The sequence below is a fragment of the Dipodomys spectabilis genome, unplaced genomic scaffold (assembly GCF_019054845.1).
Source record: "Dipodomys spectabilis isolate Male_0828 unplaced genomic scaffold, ASM1905484v1 ptg000120l, whole genome shotgun sequence".
In the NCBI taxonomy this organism is placed as follows: Eukaryota; Metazoa; Chordata; class Mammalia; order Rodentia; family Heteromyidae; genus Dipodomys; species Dipodomys spectabilis.
Genome location: NW_024870797.1, coordinates 4,606,727 through 4,630,727, shown reverse-complemented (window position 1 = coordinate 4,630,727; position 24,001 = coordinate 4,606,727). Strand labels below are relative to the sequence as shown.

Genomic DNA, 24,001 nt, shown 5'->3' with positions numbered 1-24,001 from the left:
ATTTTATCTTCAGATCTCAGCCTCCTGAGTAGTTAGGATTAGAGGTATGAGCTACCAGTGCACAAAGTAATAATTTAATTGATGCACTGGATCATTGGAAAGCATACTTTGCAGTTTTTATCAATCTAAACAATTTTTGAAAATTTTCTCATTATTTTTCTAGAGTCCTCTATCAACAGCAGAATCAGCCTATGGATGCCTTACAGGCTTATATTTGTGCTGTACAGTTGGACCATGGGCACGCAGTAGCCTGGATGGACTTGGGCACTCTTTATGAGTCTTGCAGCCAACCAGGAGATGCCATTAAATGTTACTTAAATGCAACTAGAAGCAAAAGTTGTAGTAATACTTCTACACTTGCAGCAAGAATTAAGTTTTTACAGGTAAGTATTTTAAATAATGTATTTTAAAAGATACAGATTTCCCTTTAGAACATGTAGCAGGAAAAGTGGAAACTTTATGCATTTTTTGGTGTTAGCTTGTTTCCATATTCTTAATATTTTCATATTATTTTACTTTTCATTTTAAGTGAGATGTGGTATTTGAAATATGTTTTTTACACATGTATTTTGTTTATACATATTAATTTATATGCTCTACATTACATGCGTTAACATCCTTTTATGTGTGCTATATACTTCAAGTTGTCATAGTATTCCAAGAAAAGAACACAACACTACTTTTTTTCTCTTACTTGAAGTTTCATAAGAAATATATATAAGAGAAGTCTGAAAAACGGATCATAGCTTTATATTTGGCATCTTTCTGAACTTCCAGATTTAAAATCATTCCTACTAAAATTAAATATTTATAACATTACAGAAGATTTAGTGACATGCTCTTACTAAATAGGCTTGTGTTAAATTTGCTTTTTACATAATTTTTCCTAGGCTCAGTTCTGTAACCTTCCACAAAGTAGTCTACAGAATAAAACTAAATTACTTCCTAGTATTGAGGAGGCATGGAGCCTACCAATTCCCGCAGAGCTTACCTCCAGGCAGGGTGCCATGAACACAGCACAGCAGGTGAGAAGTTGGGTTATCTTCTGTAGTACCCAGCTTTAAGGACTTTTTATTGATAGTAGCTCAAACTGTATTGTTTAACCAGATGTAGAATTAGCTTCTTTAAAATGTAAAATCTTTTTATTTAAAAAAATAAATATTTCAAAATTAGTTGCAGAGGCATATTAAATCAAAATGAATTCCTTCTTTTACAGGAAGAAACTTGAATACCAATTAAAAATTTTAATATATCTTATTTATTGGAAATATTCCTCATCAAACACTTAGTGAATTTGAAACAATTTTTTCTTTAAAAAGGTACACATTTCTGCACTGATAATTTACTTCTTATTTTCACTGAACTTTTGAAAGTTCATGGCTATAGCATTTTGAAATTTGAAAATATGAATTAAAAATGTATAGAACCATAATTTTTTTTTACTTGTAAGGTTTATGAAACTCCTGTTATAACTCAGTTAATCGCCAATTTTACAGCAATGCTTGTCACTTGATTACCTCTAATTAAGTGGAAGGCTTGCCTACTTCATGTATACATAAACATATGTTAGGAAAAATTCCAATAAAAATGAAGTTCTAGCCCTTCATAAAGCATAAATAGAAAATGAAGTAGTATTTGTTTCATGTAGTAGTTGCATGATTTTATGTATAGACAGTAGGGAAAAGTTGTGTTTATCAATCATTTTATTCATTTCACAATTTTAACCTATTTTTAAACATTCTGGTAACAAGGAAATAAATTGATTATTGGATATATTGGACAGTCCTTCTAGTTCTTTGATACATGTCTTAAATAGTGGCTTTTTCCCGTAAATTTATAGGTTTGCAAATTTATTGCACATTTTGGACTAAGTTCAAGAAAATTCAGTATAATAAGTACTTTAAGTATGCAAATATTTCAGATACTAATCTTTTAGCATTATACTAAACACTAAACATAAGAGTTAGGTTTTATACATAATCCTAATTTTAAACTGAATTTTTCTTAGAATGGTTCTGATTACTGGAATAGTGGACAAACTGTTTCATATAATCCAGTAGAGCAACAAATTCATACACAGTGTTGGACACCACAAAAATTACAGGTATGAAACATTGTTGTAAAATGATTTCTAAGCAAAAGTTAGGGCTATTAAATTTAATACTTATGTAGATAAAATGAACCTACCCCTGTTATAGAGTTGTACTCTATTTGAGTAGTTATGGAGAGAAATATTAAATGGATGGTAGAATAAAAGACTCAAGATTAGGAGTACTGCTCATGCCCCGAGTTCAAGCCCCACTACTGGCCCAAAAGGAAAAAAGATAAAAATTTTAAATATATTTAAGAAATACAAATTTTACAGATTATTTTTTATGAAAATAGAAATGTAAGCAAAAATCTATCTACACATCTATATTTAAGATCTTGCCTCAGGGCTGGGAAGGTGGCTCAGTGGTAGAGTGCACCAGGCTCTGGGTTTGATTCCTCAGCATCACATAAGCAGAAAAAGCCAAAAGTGGTGCTGTGGTTCAAGTGATATGGTGCTAGCCTTGAGCTGAAGAGCTGAGGGACAGCACCCAGGCTCCTGAGTTCAGGCCCCACAACTGGCAAAAAAAAAAAATGTTTCTTAAAAATGTATTTGGAACTGGACACTGGTGGCTCACACCTGCAATCCTAGCCACTCAGAAGGCTTAAGATCTGAGAATTACAATTTGAAGCCAGGTCAGGCAGCGAAGTCTGAGACTCTCATCTCCAAATAACCACTTAAAAACTGGATGTAGAGCTGCCACTTAAAGTAGTAGAACAATAGCCTTGAATAAAAAAACGTTTGGGACAGCAACCAGCCCTTAGTTCAAGACTGATGATTGACATAAATAAAATATATGTTAAGGATTTTTTCCTGTCAATAATTACTTCTTTTGTCACCATATAGTGTTCCATTTATAGTTCTAAGGGTACATTTTCATTTCAGTAATGTCTCACTATAGTTCATTTAAGTCTTTTCAAATGCTTTTATTACAAAGCATGGTTTTCCACGTGTTTTAAAATCATACATCATTTAAGGAATTTTCTCTTTGAAATTTGATTTCTCTTAAAACATTTTCCTAAAAACAAAATAATTTTTTTTCAGGATGATTGCCTTGTTTTTACTACCTAACTTAGACTTCATTAAGTATTAACTATTAGGTAGATATCAGTATTTTATTTTATTTATTTATTTTTATTTTTTTGTTAGCTATGGACTTAGGGCCTAGGCACTGTCCCTGACTTCTTTTGCTCAAGGCTAGTGCTCTACCACTTGGAGCCAGAGTTCCACTTCCAGTTTTCTAGTGGTTAATTGGAGATACCTTGTGGGCTTTCTTGAGTAGGCTGGCTTCAAACCACAGTCCTCAGATCTCAAACCTACTGAGTAGCTAGGATTACAGGTTGAGACACTGACATCTGGTAGAGGAATTACTATCTTATGTCATATAGTGTTTATGAGTTTATAGACATTTCTCTGAGAAGTGCCTATGGGATCTTCATTTTTAGATTAAATTTTCCTTCTTCTAGCAGTTGGAACATCTGCGTGCAAATAAAGATAATTTAAATCCAACACAGAGACTGATGCTGGACCAGCTGGAAAGTCAGTTTGCCTTAATGCAGCAACAAGTATGCATAAAATGTTTTTCTTTCTAAAATCTATTCACCTATGGACTTTTTTTTCATGTATCATTGTAGAGTATGTAATGCTTACAGTGTTTGTATGTTCTGTAGAATTTACATATTTGAACCTTAAATATTGATGAGTAAAAGATTTTTTTAAGGAAAAATAATCATAACTTTCTTTAGGACAAGTATTAGTATTTTATTATACATTTACATAGTATTTTTCTTTTGTATTCCTTTTTGTTCTCTCTTTTTTGTGTCTTAACATTAACCACTTTCTCAATTTGAATGGTTGTTTGGCGTAAGCATATGTCAATTTACTATTTCATGATAGAAAAAAAACTATAAATTTCAGATTCATAATCCATATCAGCTGCTTTTGTTGAGCATTAAGGAAAACATCCTTTTTTATTCAGGCACTACATTTAAAACTGAAAATGTTTTTTGTAGTTTTTAGCTAGAGAAATTAGATGTTATAATAAAATTAGTGATGTTTTAATTAAACAGTTTCAAAATCACACAAGTAGATTTCTTTTTGCTTTTAAAATTGAGACAGACAAGAGTTGCTCAAGTACAAACTACTGGAACTTTTAATGGGCCAATATCTGACTCGACTGACTACAAATCTGTAGCTAGAAACCACATGTTTCTCTGACCAGGATACCTAGCATCTATCAACTTAGTTTTACTTCTCTTTTTTTGTATGGAAAAGCCTTTTGTCTAATGTAAATTTTTCTGTAGGCTGCATTCCTTTCACCACATCACAAATTGTAAGAATTACAAACACTATTTGGTGGGCAATATTTATATAAACAGAAGTAGAAGTAATGGATATGTGCCTTACTTGCAGCAAAACATACTTAATCTACCTCATAACTGCAAAAACCAGACCAGCAGTACAAGAGAGCCATCGAGAAAACAACTTTCTAATTCTGCTCAGGTAAAAGAAAGACTAGCTATTTTATTGGCCCTTACACAATGCTTTACCTTTATTTACCTGATATACATTTTGAGAAGAAGAGATAATAATTTAAGGAATGGTTTTATATATAAGCACTATCTTTAATTCATAATGATAGGAAAACCATACATGTTACATAATCATTGCTATTTTATAATTCATTCTGTTTCTATGTTTTTGTTTATTTACCAACTGGAAGTTTGTACATTTTATTACATAGTATAGAAATAAAGGGAAAAGATGAAAAAAACTTAGGAGACTTATAATACCTGGAATTACGTTTAGGCATCAAAATAGAACATTTCTCTTAGAAATTTGACTCAGTGACTTTTTAAAAAATTAATTAATTAGTTAATTAATTTTATTGTGAAAATACCTTACAGAGGGGTTACAATTATGGGCAAGATAACGAGTGCATTTCTTATCAAGCATGTTGCCTCCTCCTTTGTTTCCCTTTCCGTATCCCTTCCCATATCCCTCCCTGCCACCGACTCAATGACTTTTAAAAGCAATATGGATTAGTGTCTGCTAGTTTAGTTTACTAGTTGATTAGTTTCTACTTGAAGCTTGAGGTTTGAATTTAGATACTGATTTTTTTTTTGTGGTGTTTATGTGGGCTAGTTAAAATATAAACTCTCTTGAAATATATGACAGTAGCAGTTGTTTGCAGTCTGACATAGCCATAATGTATTAGTATTAAACATCCTATACTAGCATGTTTTATGTTGTTACCATTTTTTAACTATCCTATTCTCTGGTTTTGCATCTCATCATGTCTACAAATGCCAAATTGTTTCTCCAGTCCCGTGCAGCCGTTCTTTTTATTTTGAGTACTGTGTTCAATAAATTACAGAGCTCAACTTTTTATTATAAAATAAGCTTTGTGATATCTTCTTTGTGATAAAATAAGCTTTAGATATCTTGACCAACTGGTAATTTAAGTTAGGCCAGACTAAGCTATCATGGTTTTTTAGGTGACCTTTCATCTTTAATAGGTCCAATGTGTGTAGGGGGAAGTTAAAACAGAATCAAGAATTACAATAAAATATGACAGGAACTGTGGACACCCAAGTACTTCAGAAGAGTCAAAATTTAACAATTCAGAAAATAGATTTGTCTGTTAAAATGTGAATAGGTGATAGGTTGTATAAAGGGAAAGACAAAATGTGAGACTTCAATGAAAGATGTCACTTACTGGAAGACATAGGACTTTCTTTTAAAATGGTTAGTAATTGATGGACTGTACTTTTCAGAGCTGTTCAATGTTTATAATTAAGGGGAAATATAGACATTTCATTCCCTTATTAACACCTTGCATTTGTGTAGTACATTTCTTATAATGGTGAGATGACACTGATTATTAACTAAAGCATGACAGTGTCAAATCAAATTTCCTCTCAGCTCCACCTGAACCTCTGTCATCTACTGATTTTTTTGTTTGTTTCTATAATATTGCCTTTTCTTTTTCTTTTTGTCAGTCATGGAGCCTGAACTCTGGGCCTAGGCACTGTCCCTCAACTCTTCAGCTCAAGGCTAGTGTTCTACCACTTGAGCCACAGCACCACTTCTGGCTTTTTCTGCTTATGTGGTGCTGAGGAATCGAACCCAGGGTCTCATTCATGAAAGGCAAGAGCTCTACCACTGAGCCACCTTCCCATCCCCAATATTGCCTTTCTAAAATGTCTTCTGGCTATAATCATATATGAGAGATTTTTCAGATTGTTAATCTTTTATTTAGAAATACAGTTGTAGTTTACCCAATATCTCTTCATTGTATGATAGAATTTACATAGTTTTACTCCCTGAATGGTACTCTTAACTATTTTAGTAACTCTTCACACATGTAAATCTTCTGTATATATTTTTCTTGTCTTTTGACATCTGTCTGTATAGATACAATTGGATTGTGTTAGAAATATCCAAATTTACATTGGGATAAAAAAAGTTTTCTCTCCTTGATAGAGTCTTTTCATTTATAGCTTACATCCTAAAAGTCTTGGTTTACATTTAGGCATTCTTTTTTTTTTTTTTTTTTTTTTTGTGAAAATACTACAGAGGGGTTACAATTACATGGGCAAGATAATGAGTACATTTCTTATCAAGCATTGTAGCCTCTTCCCTTGTTTCCCCTTCCCATCCTCCCTCCCCTTAATCATGCCCCCCCCCAACCAAAGTTGTAAAGTTCGTTTTCAACATAACGACTTGTATATCTCATTGTTGCAATAGGTCCACCTGTATCCCTATTTTAACGATTTGTTTTTCCCCTTCCCCTCCACAAATTATACCGACATCAAATACAGTGAAAGCACGGGTTATACTGTGGGGGAGGGACATACAAAGGAACAAAGAAATAATCTTATAAATGTGTTAGAAACAATCACATGAAAGAAAAAATTTAGGCATTCTTAATAGAATAGAGGTTATTATGAATGTGATTGTATGTCTGGTTGTTTTTTACCTTGAAATCGAGGCCTAGATACTGTCCTAGATCTTTCATGCTTAAGGCTAGGGCTCTAGCACTTTTAGCCACAGTTCCAGTTCAGGCTTTTTGTTGATTAAGTGGGGAGAAAAATCTTAGGGGATTTTCTTGCCCAGGATGGCTCTGAACCATGATCTTCAGATCTCAGCCTCCTGTATAGGTAGGGTTACAGGTTAAGAACCACTGGCAGCCAGTTTCAGCATGTTCTTTTTCTATTTTTTGTCAGTCATGGTGCTTGAACTTAGGGCATGGGCACTGGCTGTTCTTTTCACTCAAGGTGAACCCTTTACCACTTAGAGCTTGAGCTAAAGCTCCACTTCCAGTTTTCTGGTGGTTAATTAGAGATAAGAGTCTCATAGACTTTTCTGCCTGCACTGATCCTCAGAACTCAGCTTCCTGAGTAGGTAGGATTACAGGCATGAAAAACATTTTTGTTAAGTGGGACATTTTTTGTATGTGTATCCTGTGTATAGTTTTTAAATAGTTTCATTTTTGTTTTTCATTACTCAGCCAGACACCATTCCTCACATCTGTAATTCCAGTCATTTAGACAAGAAAAATTTATTTCAGATAATCACTATAAAACATTGTGAGAGGGCTGGGAAGATGGCTCAGTGGTAGAGCACTTGCTTTGAATGCCTGAGGCCGTGGTTCAATTCCTCAGCACCACATAAGCAAAAAGAAAGAAGTCGGAGTGGCACTGTAGCTCAAGTGGTAGAGCGCTAGCCTTGAGCTGAAGAGCTGAGGGACAGCACCTAGGTCCAGAGTTCAGGCCCTACAACCACACCAAAACAAAACAAAACAAAACAACAAAAAACACTGTGAGGATTACAGTGTTTGACAGAGAATTATAGATATTTGACAATTATAGGAGGATCAAGATCTGAGGCCAATTCAGGACAAAATATAATAAATAATGTAAAAAAAAAGGAAAATGGGCTGGAAGCCAGGAGTCAGTGGCTCAAACCTGTAATTCTATCTATTCAAAAGGCTGAGATCGGAAGAGTTTCAAAGCCATGGGCAGAAAAGTCTTGTGAGATTCTTAAATCTAATGAACACCAAAAGTTGGAAATAGACCTGTGGCTTTTGTGGTACAGTGTTATCCTTGAAAACAAAAGCTCAAGGACTTTGCCCAGGTCCTAGGTTAAGCCCCAGGATGAGCACACACACAAAAAGAAGATGAAGATGGAAGGAAAGGGAAGGGGGAATGAAAAACTGGAAAAGTGGCTCTAATGGTAGAATCAGTAGAATCTATCACTAGATTAAAAACAACTAATTGCAAATCCTAATACTCCTAAGAAGAAAAAAAGAAAAACTTCATGCAAAAACCCTAGTAGCTTTCCTCTGCACCATTTCTCTATAGTAGATCTTAAGAAATAATTAGAAACCATACACTGCTGGCTTATGCTGATACCTGGAGGATGAGATTTGAAACAGCTCAGATAGAAAAGTTTATGGAATTCTATCTCCCAATTAACCAGCAAAAGGGCAGGCTGGAGGGATGTTTCAAATCTTTGAATGCCAACCAAAGGAAAGAAAGCTGAATGCTTGAAGCAATGAGTTCAAGCCCTTCTACTGACAAACTAAAGTAAGAAATGAAAAATACCTAAGAAAAAAATACAAGTAAAGGCAAATATACTAGATATTTATTGGTTGCATGTATTAATACTATTGTAAAATGTCAATGGTACTCAAAGCAACCTACAGATTCAGTGCAATTACTCTGAGAAAACCAATGATATTCTTCATTGGTGTTTTTTTTTTATCATAGAATTTACATGGAGCTACAGAAGACCCTACTGTCAATGCACCCCAGAAAACAACAATAATAAGTATGATATCTGACTTCAAAAGAAAGTACAGGGCTGTTGTATAGCAAGCCCACTGTCGTTAGTTTTATCTCCATTGCTAAAAAAGAAAAGATCAAAACACAAAAAGTAAAAAAGGATAATAGAAGTTGCATTCTGGTGGTTCACACTTGTAATACTAGCTACTCAGGAAGGTTAAGGTTCAAAGCCAGCCCAGGCAGGAAAATTTATGACACATTTGTCTATCTTATCACTAAAAAGCTGGAAGTGAACCTGTGGCTTAAGCTAGTCTTGAGTGAAAAATTTTGGGTATGGCAGTTGGACCCTGAGTTCAAAACCAGGACACTCAAAAAAAAAAATAAAAAAGACACAAAGATATAGCAACCCAAACTGAATGGTTTTGGAATTTAAAAGAGACATTAAGAAAAGTGAGAGCTGAACGGAACAGAGCAGAAAACCCATAAATAAATAAATAAATATGCTTACACTCTACTTTTTGTTAATTGAAATCCTTTGGCAAAAGTGTGAGTACATGTCTCTGGGAAAAAAAAAGATTATAAAAAGGGTTGGATTATGACCTTTCTGGTAGAGAAATTGCCTAACTAGAGCAAAGCCATGAGTTCAACCCCTTTTACTTCTGGTAACACATCAAGAACATAAATTGTTGAAAAAATATTACCATTGATAAATGATTGAATATTTTTTGCTAAAAAAGTTTTAGTCTTCCCTTTGCATTAATTTGCAAAAAATTACATTCAGGCATATTGAAATTCTCATATTATCTCTTTTATTCATTTTTGGTAGTACTAGGTGCCTCATGTTTGTTAGGCTAGCATCCTGTCTCTTGAGCTACACTTCTAACCCTCTAGATTTCATTTGTGTTTTTGTTTTTATTTTCTATTTCTGATTATTTTCAAGGTGTAGTCTTGTTGTGTATGTATGCATGTATGTGTATGGTGTGTGTGGGTGGGGAGGTTGGGAGTGTCAGTTCTGAACTCAGGGCCTAGGCAGTAAGATTTAGCAAGGCTAGCTTTCTACTACTTATGCCACAGCTCTATTAATGGCGTTTTGGTGGTTAATTATACGAAAGAATCTCACAGACTTTCCTGCCTGGTCTTGGCTTTAAACCAAAATCCTCAGATGTCTACCTCCTGCATAACTAGGATTATATGTGTGGAATGTTTGGATCACTAGTCCCTGACAACCTTGTTAACTTTTTTTTTTTTTGGTCAGTCATGGGGCCTGGACTCTGGGCCTGGCACAGTCCTCAGCGCTTCAGCTCAAGGCTAGCACTCTACCACTTGAGCCACAGCCCCACTTCTGGCTTTTTTTGCTTATGTGATGCTGAAGAATCAAACCCAGGGCCTCATGCATGCAAGGCAAGCACTCTACCACTGAGCCACCTTCCCAGCCCAACCTTGTCAACTTTTATACCTCAACTGGCTTTGAACTATGGTTCTCCCATTCTCTACCTTTTTAGTTGCTAGTCTTACATATGTGAACTATATAAACCCATCTGATCTTTTTTTTTTTTTTTTTGTATTTGAACTTTAATAAATTCAAATACATTTTTTCATAGTCTTTTGCTTTGAGTCTTTCCTGATGACCAGTTGATTTGCAGATTTGGAACCTTTTTGGTTATTTTTCATTGAATGCACTTACTAAACTTTGTCATTCTTTAATCCCTTTGAACTACAGTGGCCTAAACAATAACTCAAAGATTTCTTCATTCTTTCCATTGTATTGTTTCGCTTACTGTATGGCTTTTAAATAGTTGTGTTCTAGTTCATTGGTTTCTTTGACTGCTCAATCAAATCTGCTATTGATGCTCCTTCTTGTTTTTTCAGATTTTTTAGTTTTTTAAGACATTACAATCTATTAATTTTCTATATTTTCTTTTATGTGCCTGATCTTCTCTATGAATGTCATTTTATTTATGATATGTTAGATAGTCATACATATTCATTGTTTAGAAATCAAGTCCTGGAGCTGGCGCTAGTGGCTCACTCCTGAAATTCTAGCCACTCAGGAGGCTGAGATCTGAGGACCCTAGTTCAAAGCCAGCCCAAGCAGGAAAGACCCTGAGACTCCAATAAACCACCAGAAAACTGGAAGTGGTTCTGTGGCTCAAGTGGTAGAGCACTAACCTTGAGCTGAAGAGCTCAGGGACAGCACCCAGGCCCAGAGTTCAAACCCTATGACCAATTAAAACAACAACAACAGCAAAGAAATCAAGTCCTGGCAATTTATTTAGACTATTTATTATAGTTACAAAGCTTGTGACCCTTGTTACTATTACCAGTTCAACCTAAGCTTGAATCATTTGAGGTTGCCTTCAGCCCTTACTGTGGTCTAGGGAATGCAGCCCTCATAGTGTAGTGATGATCATGACTAGGAATTTGTACCTCAAGTCACATTGACCTTGTTTCTGGAAGCATGTTATGGGTTGTCAGTTTCTTTATTTTGTTGATTGGAATGCAGACGTACTGTATAAAAAAAGCACCACAAATCCCAACTCCATTCTGTATACAAGTTATCTGTTACAATTAACTCAATCATTGTTTTAAATGGTTTCTAGATGAAATAAGAGTCGGTGCTCTTTTTAGGTATCAGCCAGGTTATCTGTTTACACTTACATTTTCCACTGAAGAACCATGAATTCAGTTTTCCCATTCCTGGGGCTTGAACTCTGGTCCTAGGCATTGTCCCTTAGCCTTTCTGTGCTCAAGGCTGGCACTCTATCACTTGAGCCACTTCTAGCTTTTTCTGTTTATGTGGTTCTGAGATATTGAACCTAGGGCTTCACACATTATACTCAAGCATTCTTCCACTAAGACAGACTCTCTGCCCGAATTCCAGGAAATTTTGTATGCCTACAGACTTGGGCCTTTACTAATAATTTTCTTAGTGCTTGATTTCAATCCATCACAACTTTTGTCCTGACATTTAATCTTGACTTTAGGTAGTTCCCTCTTGGATTTGGTAGGAGGACAAAATTTAGAAGTGAAGCTCTAACCTTTATTTTACAATTTTATTCTGATAGCACTCTGATTTTGTTTTATTTATGACCTCATTGAACTGTATTTCTTTCTTTCTCAGTATTTTTTTATTTCATACAATATAAAAAATTATCTTCCTTTTACTTACTTCCAACAATAATATTTAGAAGATTTTTCTCAGACATCTTGTCTGGTTTGTGTAGTTTTCCAAACTTCCATATTTTTTTACTGAATTACATTGAGGTTTTATGCTATTTACTCATGAGTTCATCTATTTTTACTGTTTTTAGCTGTTAATGTTAGTGACTAAAACTTTCTGTGAAATCTTATTTTTTCTCTTGCTGTTCATGGGCCTTAAACTCAGATCTTAGGACTGTTTCTGAACTCTTTTGCTCAAGGCTAGCACTAGGTCACAGTACCCACTTTCTCTTTGGCATCTTTGGTATTTATTATCAGAGGCTTTTTCAAAAAATAATCAATGGTTATATAGATTTCTATATTATGATGTGGTAAAGTGTGTTGTATAGTTTTCTAAATAGGTGTCAGTCTTTTGTCTGTGTGTTGCTGTTGTTGGGCACCTTCTCTAAGCTCTTTTTGCTCAAGGATAGTGCTCTACTACATTGAACTAAAGGCCACTTCTAGTTTTCTGGTGTTAGATAAGAGTCTCACAGGCTTTCCTGCCCAGTCTGGCTTTGAACTGTGATCTTTGGATATCAGCCTCCTAAGTAGCTAGGATTATAGGTGTGATCTACCTGTGCCATCTATTTTTACCTTGTTCACAAACCACAAAACTCCTATTTCCTCCCTCAACCTGCTTACATTTATACGATTACATCTCATATTAATTTTCAATTTCAGTTAATTACATTAATTTTCCTTTATAACTAAATCTCTTTTCTGCATATAGCTCTTTTTCCGGGTTTTAAATGATAAATCATTGTGATTTGGGATATGTACTTTCCCATGCTAAAGATATGAGCAATTCTTTCATGTGTTCAGTGTCTGGTTGTTCATTTTAATTAAGCTGTTTATCTTTTATATTTTCATAGTTAAATTTTTTTATTGTTCATTTGGGCATGTTCACCAGTAGTAAGAGGATTATAGTTTTATAATTTCATGAGAATTTTATAAATATTATAGTTATATCATAGTTTATTGACATTTCAATATATTCTTCCATATTCTTGTAGCCACTTTACAAACCCAATGTAAGAAAATTGGCTTGCTAAAATGTCTATGAATAAAACTATTAACAAATGAAAATTATACTGGTCTTATGTATACAGGGATATAGAAGCAATGGTATGTTACTGTTGTAAACTAAAAGAATTGGTTATTTGAGTGGGAAGTGGGAAATTTATCAGTGTTTGCTTGCTTTCTGCTGCTCTATCAAATACCTTAGAGAGAAAAACTTTATTTTGCCTTTTAATTTTGGATGTTTCAGTCTATGATAGGTCCAAAAGCTTTGTTTGGCCTTTTGTAGTACCTTCTGAGTACATGTATATGGTAGGAATATGCTGTTAATCTTTTGACTAGCAACTAAGGTGAGAAAGAAAAAAGGGAATAATTTCATTATCCTCTTCAAGGATTTGCCATCAGTTCCAGAAATTCAGTACACCCCAGTTCTGTGTGTGTGTGTATGTGTGTGTGTGTGTGTGTGTGTGTGTGTGTGTGTGTGTGTGTGTGTGTATGCATGCATGCATGTGGGCATGCGCATGCACCATTGTGAGGAATTGAACTTGGTGAGAGTACTATCCATATCGTTTTCACTAGAGGATGGTCTTCTACCATTTGAACCACAACTCCATTTTAGACTTTTTGATGCTTAATTGGAGAGAACAGTCACATGGATTTGTTTGTCTAGGTTTGCTTGGAACTGCAATTCTTAGATCTACTCAGCTTCCTGAATAGACAGAATTATAGGTATAAGACTTCACTCCTACCTTATTTGGTTTGACCTCAGGGTCTTGGACTTATTAAATACAGTCTGCCACTCTAGCTCTTTCAGTAATTTTCTTTGCTGAGTTCTTTTCTTTTTCTTCTTTTTTCTTCTGCTTTTGCATATGACTAGTGTTAGACCCCTAACTCTTGATTTTCTATCAGTATTTTTCATGTAGTTTGAGTACTCTCATGAACCACCATGCCTGGCTTATAATGTTTTTAGTACAATATAAATCCTTTTTATGTAATATTTTGTTAAAGGTTAAATTCCAAAATAATTTCTTATAACATTCAAATTTTAAAACTCATATCCTTACTAAGTTTTGTTAAAAAAGTTAGGGAGGAAAAAAAAGACAGGCTCATGCCTGTCGGTGATATTTACTACTAAGGAGACTTGAGTTCTGAGAATCATGGTTTGAAGCCCACCATGGCAGACAAATCAGAGAGAATCTTAATCTGAAATTCACCAGCAAAAGCCACAAGTAGAAATATAGCTCAAGTGTTAGAGCACTGGCCTTGAGTTAAAAAAGGCTTACATGAGGCCCTATATTCAAGCCTCAGTGCCAAAATACATTATTTTTGTATAAGAACATAAACCATAAAAACTATTATTAGCAAAAGGAAGAAAATGCTTCATTCTATATTATATTATGCTGACTCAATCCTATTTTTTAACAGGTATGTATATTACTACAAAACTCATTTAGCTCCTATTTGTAATTTCATTTAACAGACTCATGCAAAAAGTTAGAAATTGTAATCTCTTCGAAATATATTGATTTAAAGTTTGCACTCCTATAGGAAAATAAAATACTCAGTATTCTTTGTTTGTTTGTTTTTTGGGTCCGGTCATGGGGCCTGAACTCTGGGCCTGGGCACTGTCCCTCAGCTCTTCAGCTCAAGGCTAGCGCTCTACCACTTGAGCCACAGCGCCACTTGTGGCTTTTTTCTTTTTGCTTATGTGTTGCTGAGGAATCGAACTCAGGGCCTCATGCATGCAAGGCAAGCGCTCTACCACTGAGCCACCTTCCCAGCCCCAAATACTCAGTAGTCTTAAGAAAGAAAACATTGATTTTTTTGTTGTTATTGAATATTATCATTGATCATTATTATCACTGAACTTTATTATGTTCAAATTTGGGTTTTGAGGTTTTTCTCAGAATGGAATTATTATGTATCTTTTTTTTCTTTTTGCAATCAAGTATGTGCTATCAAATCCAACAGACAAACAACCCTCATTACTTATCCTAATAATTCTTTTTTTTTTAATTTTTTGTTGGTCATAGGTCTTGAACTATGGGCCTGGGTGCCCTCCCTCAGCTCTTCAATTCATGGCTAGCGCTCTACTACTTGAGTCATAGTGCCACTGCTGGCTTTTTTCTGTTTATGTGTTGCTGAGGAATCAAACCCAGGGCCTCATGCATGTGAGGCAAACAATCTACCACTGAGCAATCTTCCCAGCCCCCTTATCCTAATAATTGTTTAAAGAATCTTCCTATGTAATTTAAAAATAATGATCTCAGAACTGGATGTATGGTTCAAGTAGTTTAATGCCATGTATAAAAGAGCCATGCCAAAGTGTGAGTTCTAGTACTAGCACACACATAAAAATATCAGTAATAGTCCCATCATAAATATGGAAATATCAGAGAATATTATTAGAGGAAGATAGGTCTTGAACTTTCAAAAGGTAATGTGTAGTTCTTAGTTACGTTTTTGACAGTTTATATACTCCACTATAAAGCAAGTTAAATAAAAACTTAAAAAGCTTTTATTTCAAGGCATGTCTTACATAGTAAAGAGCCTACCTAGCAGGCACAAGGTCCTTAGTTTATACCTTAGTGCCACAAAACAAAGAAACCCTGTTGTTCCTGAATAATGGCACATATTGCCATAGTAATTCTAGATAAACATGATAAATTTAAAATGAATACTATTCAATACCATTTTTACTTTGCACATAAAATTATGTACTGTGTACAGAATCCTTTTTTAAACTATGTAAGCTACTATACAATGGCTTAGTCAGCTAACATTCTTTTCCTCAAAAAAAATTTTTTTTTTTTTGCTATTTGGGGACTTGAAATCAGGACTGAAATTCTTTTGCTCATTTCCAGTACTCTATCACTTGATCCACAGCTCCACATATCTTTTTTAGTAGGTTATTGGAAAGTTTCATGGACTTAACTACTAGGCTAGTTTTGAACTGGAATCTTCAGTTCTTAGCTTGCTGAATAGGAAAGGTTATAGACATGAGTCACCGATTTTAAAAAATGAGAATAGTAAAATAACTTTCTGATTATGATCAACTTTCTAATTATGATCATACTGGCTTACTGATTGAGATGAGATTCAGTAGATTTTTGATGGAGCTGGCCCAAGATTTTCTTTATCTCTACCTCTAGAGAGAATATATCATAATCATGAGCATCACTGATTTTATCCTCTTTAAGAGTCATGTCTGTCTCTAAGAGTGTTTGGTGTTGTAACTATTAGTATTTCTCAGAAACCCTGAAGTCCTCTAAGACTCAATACAAATTCAGCCATAAATTTCAATTTTTTTTAAATTAACATTTTTATTACCTGTACGAGTTGACAGAAGAGTTACTATTCAACAAACTATTTTATAAGTATAATGCATCTTGATCAGTTTACTTTTTTGTTATTATAAAGATAAGGTACAGAGGAATTAAAATTACATGAATCAAGTAATGAGTATATTTTCTTTCAAAAAGTATCTTTCCTTCCCTCATTTTCTCTCAGTCCCTTCCATCTGTTCACTCTCATCACTTAGCTACATTGCTGCACTTTTTAACTCTTTTCCTTCAATTCTTTGCTTTCCCTCCAACCTACTGAATATACCATATTTAAAGAAAGCTGGGCGCCAGTGGCTCACGCCTGTAATCCTAGCTACTCAGGAGGCTGAGATCTGAGGATCGAGGTTCAAAGCCAGCCCAGGCAGGAGACTCTTATCTCCAATAAACCACTAGAAAACGGAAGTGGTGCTGTGGCTCAAGTGGTAGAGTGCTTGCCTTGAGCTGAAGAGCTGAGGGAGAGTGCCCAAGCCCAGAGTTCAAAAAAGAAGAAGAAACAAAAAGAAGACAGAATCATCAACAACAAAATAAAACAAAAACAAAAAAGATACACATAGGTAATTTTACATAAAATATAAAGAAGCATATAAACATTATGCCCTTGTGTTTTTCTCCTAAGAGTATCCACTTCTGGTATCACTGTATTTATGTAGAGTCCTATATACTTTATTGTAATTCCAGTTTAGAACTATTTTCTAAATATGTGCTGTTTGTCTCTTTAATTTATTTTCTTTTTTTTTTTTTTTTTTTGGTCCGGTCATGGGGCCTGAACTCTCTGGACCTGGGCACTGTCCCTCAACTCTTCAGCTCAAGGCTCTACCACTTGAGCCACAGCACCACTTCTGGCTTTTTTCTTTTTGCTTATGTGGTGCTGAGGAATCGAACCCAGGGCCTCATGCATGCAAGGCAAGCGCTCTACCACTGAGCCCCCTTCCCAGCCCTGTCTCTTTGATTTCTAAACATCTAATTTCTATGCATCTGCTGTTTGTATCCCTAAGCTTGGCTTACCTCATTTAACATGATTGTTTTCTAGTTTCCATTTCCCTATAAATGATATTATTTTATTCTTTCTAATGACTGTAGGAAATTCCTTTGTTTATGGCTACCACTCATTTATTGCAGGGCATCTAGGCTGTTTCCACAACTTGGCTATTGTGAATAGTGCAGTAATGAACATGTATGTATATGTTTATGGTATTCTGGCTCATGATGTTCAGCATAGATGCCCAGTATGGCTGGCTGGGATGAGCTATGTATTTTTTGAAGTACCTCTAGCCTGCTGTCCAGAATGATTGTACAAGTTTATATTCCCACCAACAGTGCAGTAAAATTCCTTTTTCACCATATTCCCACCAGCATTTTTTGTTGGAATTCACCATGTTGACCTATCTAACTGGGATAATGGATTTTCATTTCCTTTAGGGCCAGGGATGATGAACATTTACTCATGTATTTCTTAGCCATTTTTACCTCTTCTTCTGAGAAGTCTTTCTCTTCTTAGTTTGCTGGTCCATTTAGTGATTGGTTTATTAGATTTAGAGGAGTTAGTTTCCTAGGCTCATTGTATATATTAGATATTAGGCCTTTGTCTAATATAAAGATCTCCCACTCTGTTGGCTATCTTTTTAGTTAGGTAACTATGTCCTCAGCTATGCAGAAACATATTTTGAGATTTGACATGTCCCACTTGCTTGTCCAACTTCTTTCCTATCTGTTGTACCCATAGGTTCTTTTCAGGAAGCTTTCACTATACCTATACTATGTTCTAGTTTCTTCAACTCTCCTGCAGTAATTGAGTTCTTCGTTACACTTAGAATTTATATTACTGCATGGTGTCAAGAGCCCGCCTTTTGGCTTCCACATTTCAAACACTACTCTTGTGACATTCCTTTTGTTGGACTGTGAATTTTTCTAAGGAATTACATCATTTGAAATTTTTACCTGTATATACCATACTGTGCTAATACATATGTATACAACAAATACAACTCCATAATGTTTACTTATACATTTATAAGTAAATTTCAGCTTCCACATAGGAAGTATGGAATTTAGGCCCAGATCTATCCATTTTTTTGCAAATGACATACATCACTCTCCCTAATGGATGATAAAATTCCATTATATATACATATATGTATATGTATATATATATTTATGTGTGTATATACACACATATTTATAGCACATGAATATATGTATATATACTAATATATGAATATATCACATTTTCTTGACTTAGCTCTAACTTCTTCAGTTCTCCATTTTAGATTTGGCTCCACTCTCACAGTATCACATATCATCATTCTCTCAGAGTTGCCCTCAAGTACTCTGAACCTGACTTTTTTTTTGTCGGTTATGGGGCTTGAACTCTGGGTCTGGGCGCTGTCCCTCAGCTCTTCACATCAAGGTGAGCCTTCTACCACTTGAGCTACAGCGCCACTTCCGGTTTTCTAGTGGTTTATTGGAGATAGGAACCTCATGGTCTTTCCTGCCTGGGCTGGCTTTGAACAGTGCTCCTCAGATCTCAGCCTCCTGAGTAGCTAGGATTATAGGCATGAGCCACTGGCGCCTGGCTTGAACCTGCTTTCTTATAGGTGTTGGAATTCTATTGATGGCACCAAGGAGATTTATACTTTGGCCATTGGAGCCATGACTATAGTAGCATTTGCATTGCCAATAAAACTAACCTAAAAAAACACACATTTTCTACTTGGAAAATGTGGATCTCTCTTTTGGAGAGAATTCTATCCTAATAACAAAAAAATTCATTTCTATATCTTTGAACTATAATCTTATAGACTCCTGAGATTCCTGGAGATTCAGCTATCAATGGTACTGATGCTAATCTCTTTGGCTGGGTACTAAAGAGATACTTTTGATACCTCTTTTTCTGATACCTCTTTTTCTGACCAAATTTTCCATATCTATTTGCTCTATTTCTCTTTGCTGCTGATTCTTCAGTGTAGTTTTTTAAAAGCAGTAAGTAGTACTGTTGTTACTGCCTAAATGCTCTGCTGCTTTGAAACAATTTCTTTTACCAAATAAATACCCTGTCACCTTTAATTATTTATTATTTGTTTCCTTTGGCAATACTTTGGCTTGAATTCTAGTGTTTTAATGTGCTTCAATTTGATGTCTCCAGTCTTTCTTGCTTTAATTTTTCAGCTAGGATTTTTGTTTCATTTGTTTCTGCTTGCTTTTGTTGCGCTTTAGAAAGCAATCCTCCTAACTATGTCTTCTGTATACTGGGATTATACACTTTTTTGGAGTTACAATATTCTTGATTTTTGCCTATACTGAGCTCAAACCATAAGCCTTCCTGACATATCTGAGACCATAAATATACACTACAACACTTAGTTTAATGTATCTCCTTCAAGTTATACTCTCACAAAAATATCATGGAATAGACAAAAAGCCTTCAGGTTCTTTACTTTGATGAAGCATTTGGGTTACTTGTGGTTTGATTCCCGAAAGTCCTCATTTCCTTCTAAATCTTCAAACACATTTTACTTTCAATATTTTGGTCAGCATCCTGGACTATTACCAAAATCACCTGTCAAAATCTTCTTACATCATTTTACCTTTCTCTAGGCTCTCCAAACCTAGATTTCTAAAATTTCTAAATTTTTCCAACTTCTCTGAATTCCTCTAACAAACCCATTATCACTATAGTGAATGGCACTGTCTTTCACAACTACTACCAATTTTTCTCATTACCTTTCTAGTACTCTGAAGTTGCTCCTTTAAATTATGGGCTAGGAATAAAATTCAGAAGTAAAACACCTGGCTAAACTGCACAAAGCCCTGGGTTTGATATCTAGTACCACCAAAAAAAACGCCAAGAAAAACATAAAAGGAGGGAGGGTGATATAGAAGGAATATTATTTAGCAGTATCTTTATATTTGTAGCCTAACAAATTTTGGGGGAAATGCTCTCTATTAATAGTCATTAACTGATGACATTGTATTTAGAATGTGTATCTATTTGAGAGGTCTGGGGAAAAAGTAGAAATTCAATAAACTATTCCTAAAAATATTCTTAGAGATTTTTTCCTTTTGAAGATTGTTGCTAATTGCTCAGCATTTCAAGTTGAAGCATAACTTTAAAAATGTTAAGAAATGCACTTTATTTTGGGAGGTGATGGTATACCTGTAATTCTAGCTACTCAGGATTGCAGTTTGAAGGTGGCCTAGACAGAAAAGTCTGTAAGATTCTGATCTCCAATTAATTAGCAGAAAGCTATAAGTAGAAATGTAGTTCAAGTGGTAGTGCATCAGCCTTGAGGAAAAACCAGCATAACAAGATGTGAGGTCCTCAAAGCTTCAGGGATAGAATGCACAGAAAAAGCAATTTATTTTGTATATTAAACTTAATATGAATTGGTGATTGGTTTATGTTGTTTGTGTTCGTAACTGTCAGTGACTGAAAATATACTTTTTCATTTTAATATATAGGTATATTTTTCTGAAAATCAAAATGTACACATCAGGATTTACTAATGTTCTTAGCTTACTCTCAATATATGCCCTCTTATAATGACAATATTTGGAGATATTGTATATATATATTTTTAATGGCAATGCTTTTATTTATCATTTTAATCTTTTAGTCCTTAGTGTTTATGCATTCTGAGTTTGTACAATGGGATACTTAATAGGTATACCAATTTTATTTCTTTCCTGTTTTAGGGTCTTCATAAAGGTCAAAGTTCATATCTGACAGGATTTAATAATGAACAACCTTTATTTTCCACTGAGTCCAACAAATATCTTCAGACATCTAAGATTGTGAAGAACCAGAATGGACATCACTCTCTTCCAGCAACACAAGAGGATGTTCTTAATCATCTCTCCTTGCACTCTCATATTGCTACCTCAGGTGAACAAAAAGACATTGCCTTAGTCAAAGAGAGCAAGCCTTCAAGAAAAAGATCCTTGGGGTCTGAAACAAGTATGCATCCTGGAAACACATCAAATAGTTGTCCTGGTATCAAGAGACTTTCTAATTATGTCCATCAGATGACAGGAGTTGCTAGTCCTAACTGTGGAGGTTTTGTTTCACCAAATTTAGCAATTGAAGATAAAAATCATCAGCTATCTTCCTTGTTTGCTAAAAATGCCAATGACAATATGGATACTGGAACTTGTGACAAAGTCAGTAATTGTTATCCAGCTGTTCATATAAAGACTGATAATTATGTTTTCTCTTCACCCTCTTCATCCGTTTCTATAGCAACATCTCCAATGTCCACTGACCAGACTAATATACACACTGTTACCAACTTCAGCAGTCCTCCTAATGGGTTACCCATAATTAATGGAGAAGAACTAGAGAATTCACAGACGTCTATAAATGTTGATCTGCCTAGAGTTAATCATAAATCACATCCTCAGATACCATCAATGTCTGTGTCTATATATTCCAATTCAGCAGAAGTTCTGAAGGCATGCAGGTTAGTATGGAAAAAATTCATAGAAAATGAAAATGATTGATTACTGTCAGTTCAGAAGAGTTGAAATATGATTTTGATCTGTTTTTTAAAAAATAAAGCAAATGGACACCAGTTGATCAAATCTGCTAATCTTGGCTATTCAGGAAGCTAAGATCTGAGGATTATGGTTTATAACCAGTTTAGGCAAGAAAGCCTGTCAGACTTTTATCCCAGTTAACCAGCAAAATGCTGGAACTAGAGGTCTAGCTCAACTAAGTAGAGTGCTAAGCAAAAACAGAGGAAGGATAAAAAACTCTGTGTTCAAGGGAATGGGAGCGTAGGGGAGGGATAGGGAGAGACAGAGGCAATGGAAATACATTTCAGCTCTTTCAAAGTGTGAAAATCCAGGTGCTGGTTGCTCACCCCCATAATTACCTACTCATAAGGCTGAGATCTGAAGATTGGAGTTTGAAGCAAGCTTGGGCAGAAAGCTTTGTGACACTTTGATCTCTAAGTAACAAGCAAAAGCCAGAAGTGGAGTGGTAAAGTGTCAGTCAGCCTCATAGTAAAAGAGAGAGAGAATTAGACCCTAAATTCAAGTCCAAGAATTGGCATAAAAATAAGGTAAAGTGTCCAAAGAATAAAAATGAAAAAGAACATCAAACAAAAACCCAAACACACTGTGTGTGGGGGATGGTGAGAGTAGTACTTGAAAGGATCTTGTACATGCTAGGCAGGACCTCTACCACTGGAACCATGCCTCTAGCCCTCATGACTATAATAGGTTCTTTTACTGCATTTGTATCATGTTGAAAATAAACCTTTCAGATTATTATAATTTTTTATGTTGTTCCTTGGGCTTGAACACTGGGTCCGTGTGCTATCTTTGAGCTTTATTTTTTGCTTAATTCAGGTACTCTTAAGCCACAGATCCACTTTTGTTTTTTTGCTGTTTATTGGGAAAGAGTCTTAAAATCTTCCCTGTCCAAACCATAATCCTCAAATCTCAGCCTCCTAAGTATGTAAGATTTCAGGCCTGAGGCAACAATACCTGAACCTATCAGGTTTTGGAAGATTTATTTTACAAGATTCTTAAAGATAAGAGTATGGCGTAACTGATAAAGCTTCTTGCCTAGGAGACATGAAGTTCTGGAATCAATACCCCGTATTACTTGGTGGCAATATCTTTTCAATTATTTAAATATCTTTTAATTACTTATTTTCTACTACTGAGTTTGAACTCACTATTGCTTGACTTTTTTCCCAAGGTACTTTACCACATAAGCTAGAACTCTGTTTCTGCCTATTTGCTGATTAATCAACTTTGCCTAAGCCCTGCATAGTAGGCACCACCTGTGCCTACCTTGTTTTGTTTTGTTGGTTTTTTTTGGGTCCGGTCGTGGGGCCTGAACTCTGGGCCTGGGCGCTGTCCCTCAGCTCTTCAGCTCAAGGCTAGCACTCTACCACTTGAGCCACAGCACCACTTCTGGTTTTTTTCTTTTTTCTTATGTGATGCTGAGGAATCGAACCCAGGGCCTCATGCATGCAAGGCAAGCGCTCTACCACTGAGCCACCTTCCCAGCTCCCCCACCTTGTTTTAATTGTTGTATTATCCATTTATTTTTACTGTTTTGTGCCAGACCTGGAGCTTTTAACTCAGGTCATGGGCACTGTCCCTCTTTTTAATTAATTAATTTTTTTGCCTGCAAGTATTATTATTTTTTCTCTGCAGGAATCATTTCTGTGAATGAATCTTTCACTTTGCCTCTAGAAAAGAGACACCATTAAAAAAAAAGGGAAAAACAGATAACAATGAAAAAAAGGACCGTGTCAGCAAAAGGGAGAGTGGGGAAAGAAGTGAATCTCAAAGACTAGGTTACAAAGTTGAGGATTATTCTATTGCAGCAAAGAACCAGATGATAGATAGATAGTTTTAGCAGCTTCATCAGTTGGTAAAGGAACTTGTTCAGAGTACAAGTCTTTAAGAATTTAGGAAAAGAAACAAAATTTATTAATTTTCCTAGTTAAGAAATATTATGGAGGCAGATTAAATTGTTAAAGATTTTGTGGACAGAATGTCATTCATTTCTGTAATCATTGAAGTAGGGAGTTGGATTAGCTTATTTAAAC

General features: G+C 35.1%; 1 protein-coding gene across 7 annotated transcripts in view; it reads left to right on the top strand.

Annotated features, from left to right (window-relative positions):
- Positions 1-24,001, top strand: part of LOC122115517 (histone demethylase UTY-like) — a 143,968-nt gene that overhangs the window by 85,284 nt on the left and 34,683 nt on the right. For 2 of the 7 annotated variants that reach the window (XM_042689007.1, XM_042689014.1), the window contains exons 12-17: positions 164-383; positions 891-1,025; positions 2,009-2,104; positions 3,556-3,654; positions 4,502-4,591; positions 21,129-21,892. In XM_042689007.1, coding sequence (XP_042544941.1) covers positions 164-383; positions 891-1,025; positions 2,009-2,104; positions 3,556-3,654; positions 4,502-4,591; positions 21,129-21,892 — 1,404 coding nt within the window. The remainder of the gene's footprint in view (positions 1-163; positions 384-890; positions 1,026-2,008; positions 2,105-3,555; positions 3,655-4,501; positions 4,592-21,128; positions 21,893-24,001) is intronic. The other 5 variants (XM_042689011.1, XM_042689008.1, XM_042689009.1 and 2 more) reach the window with 5 other exon arrangements.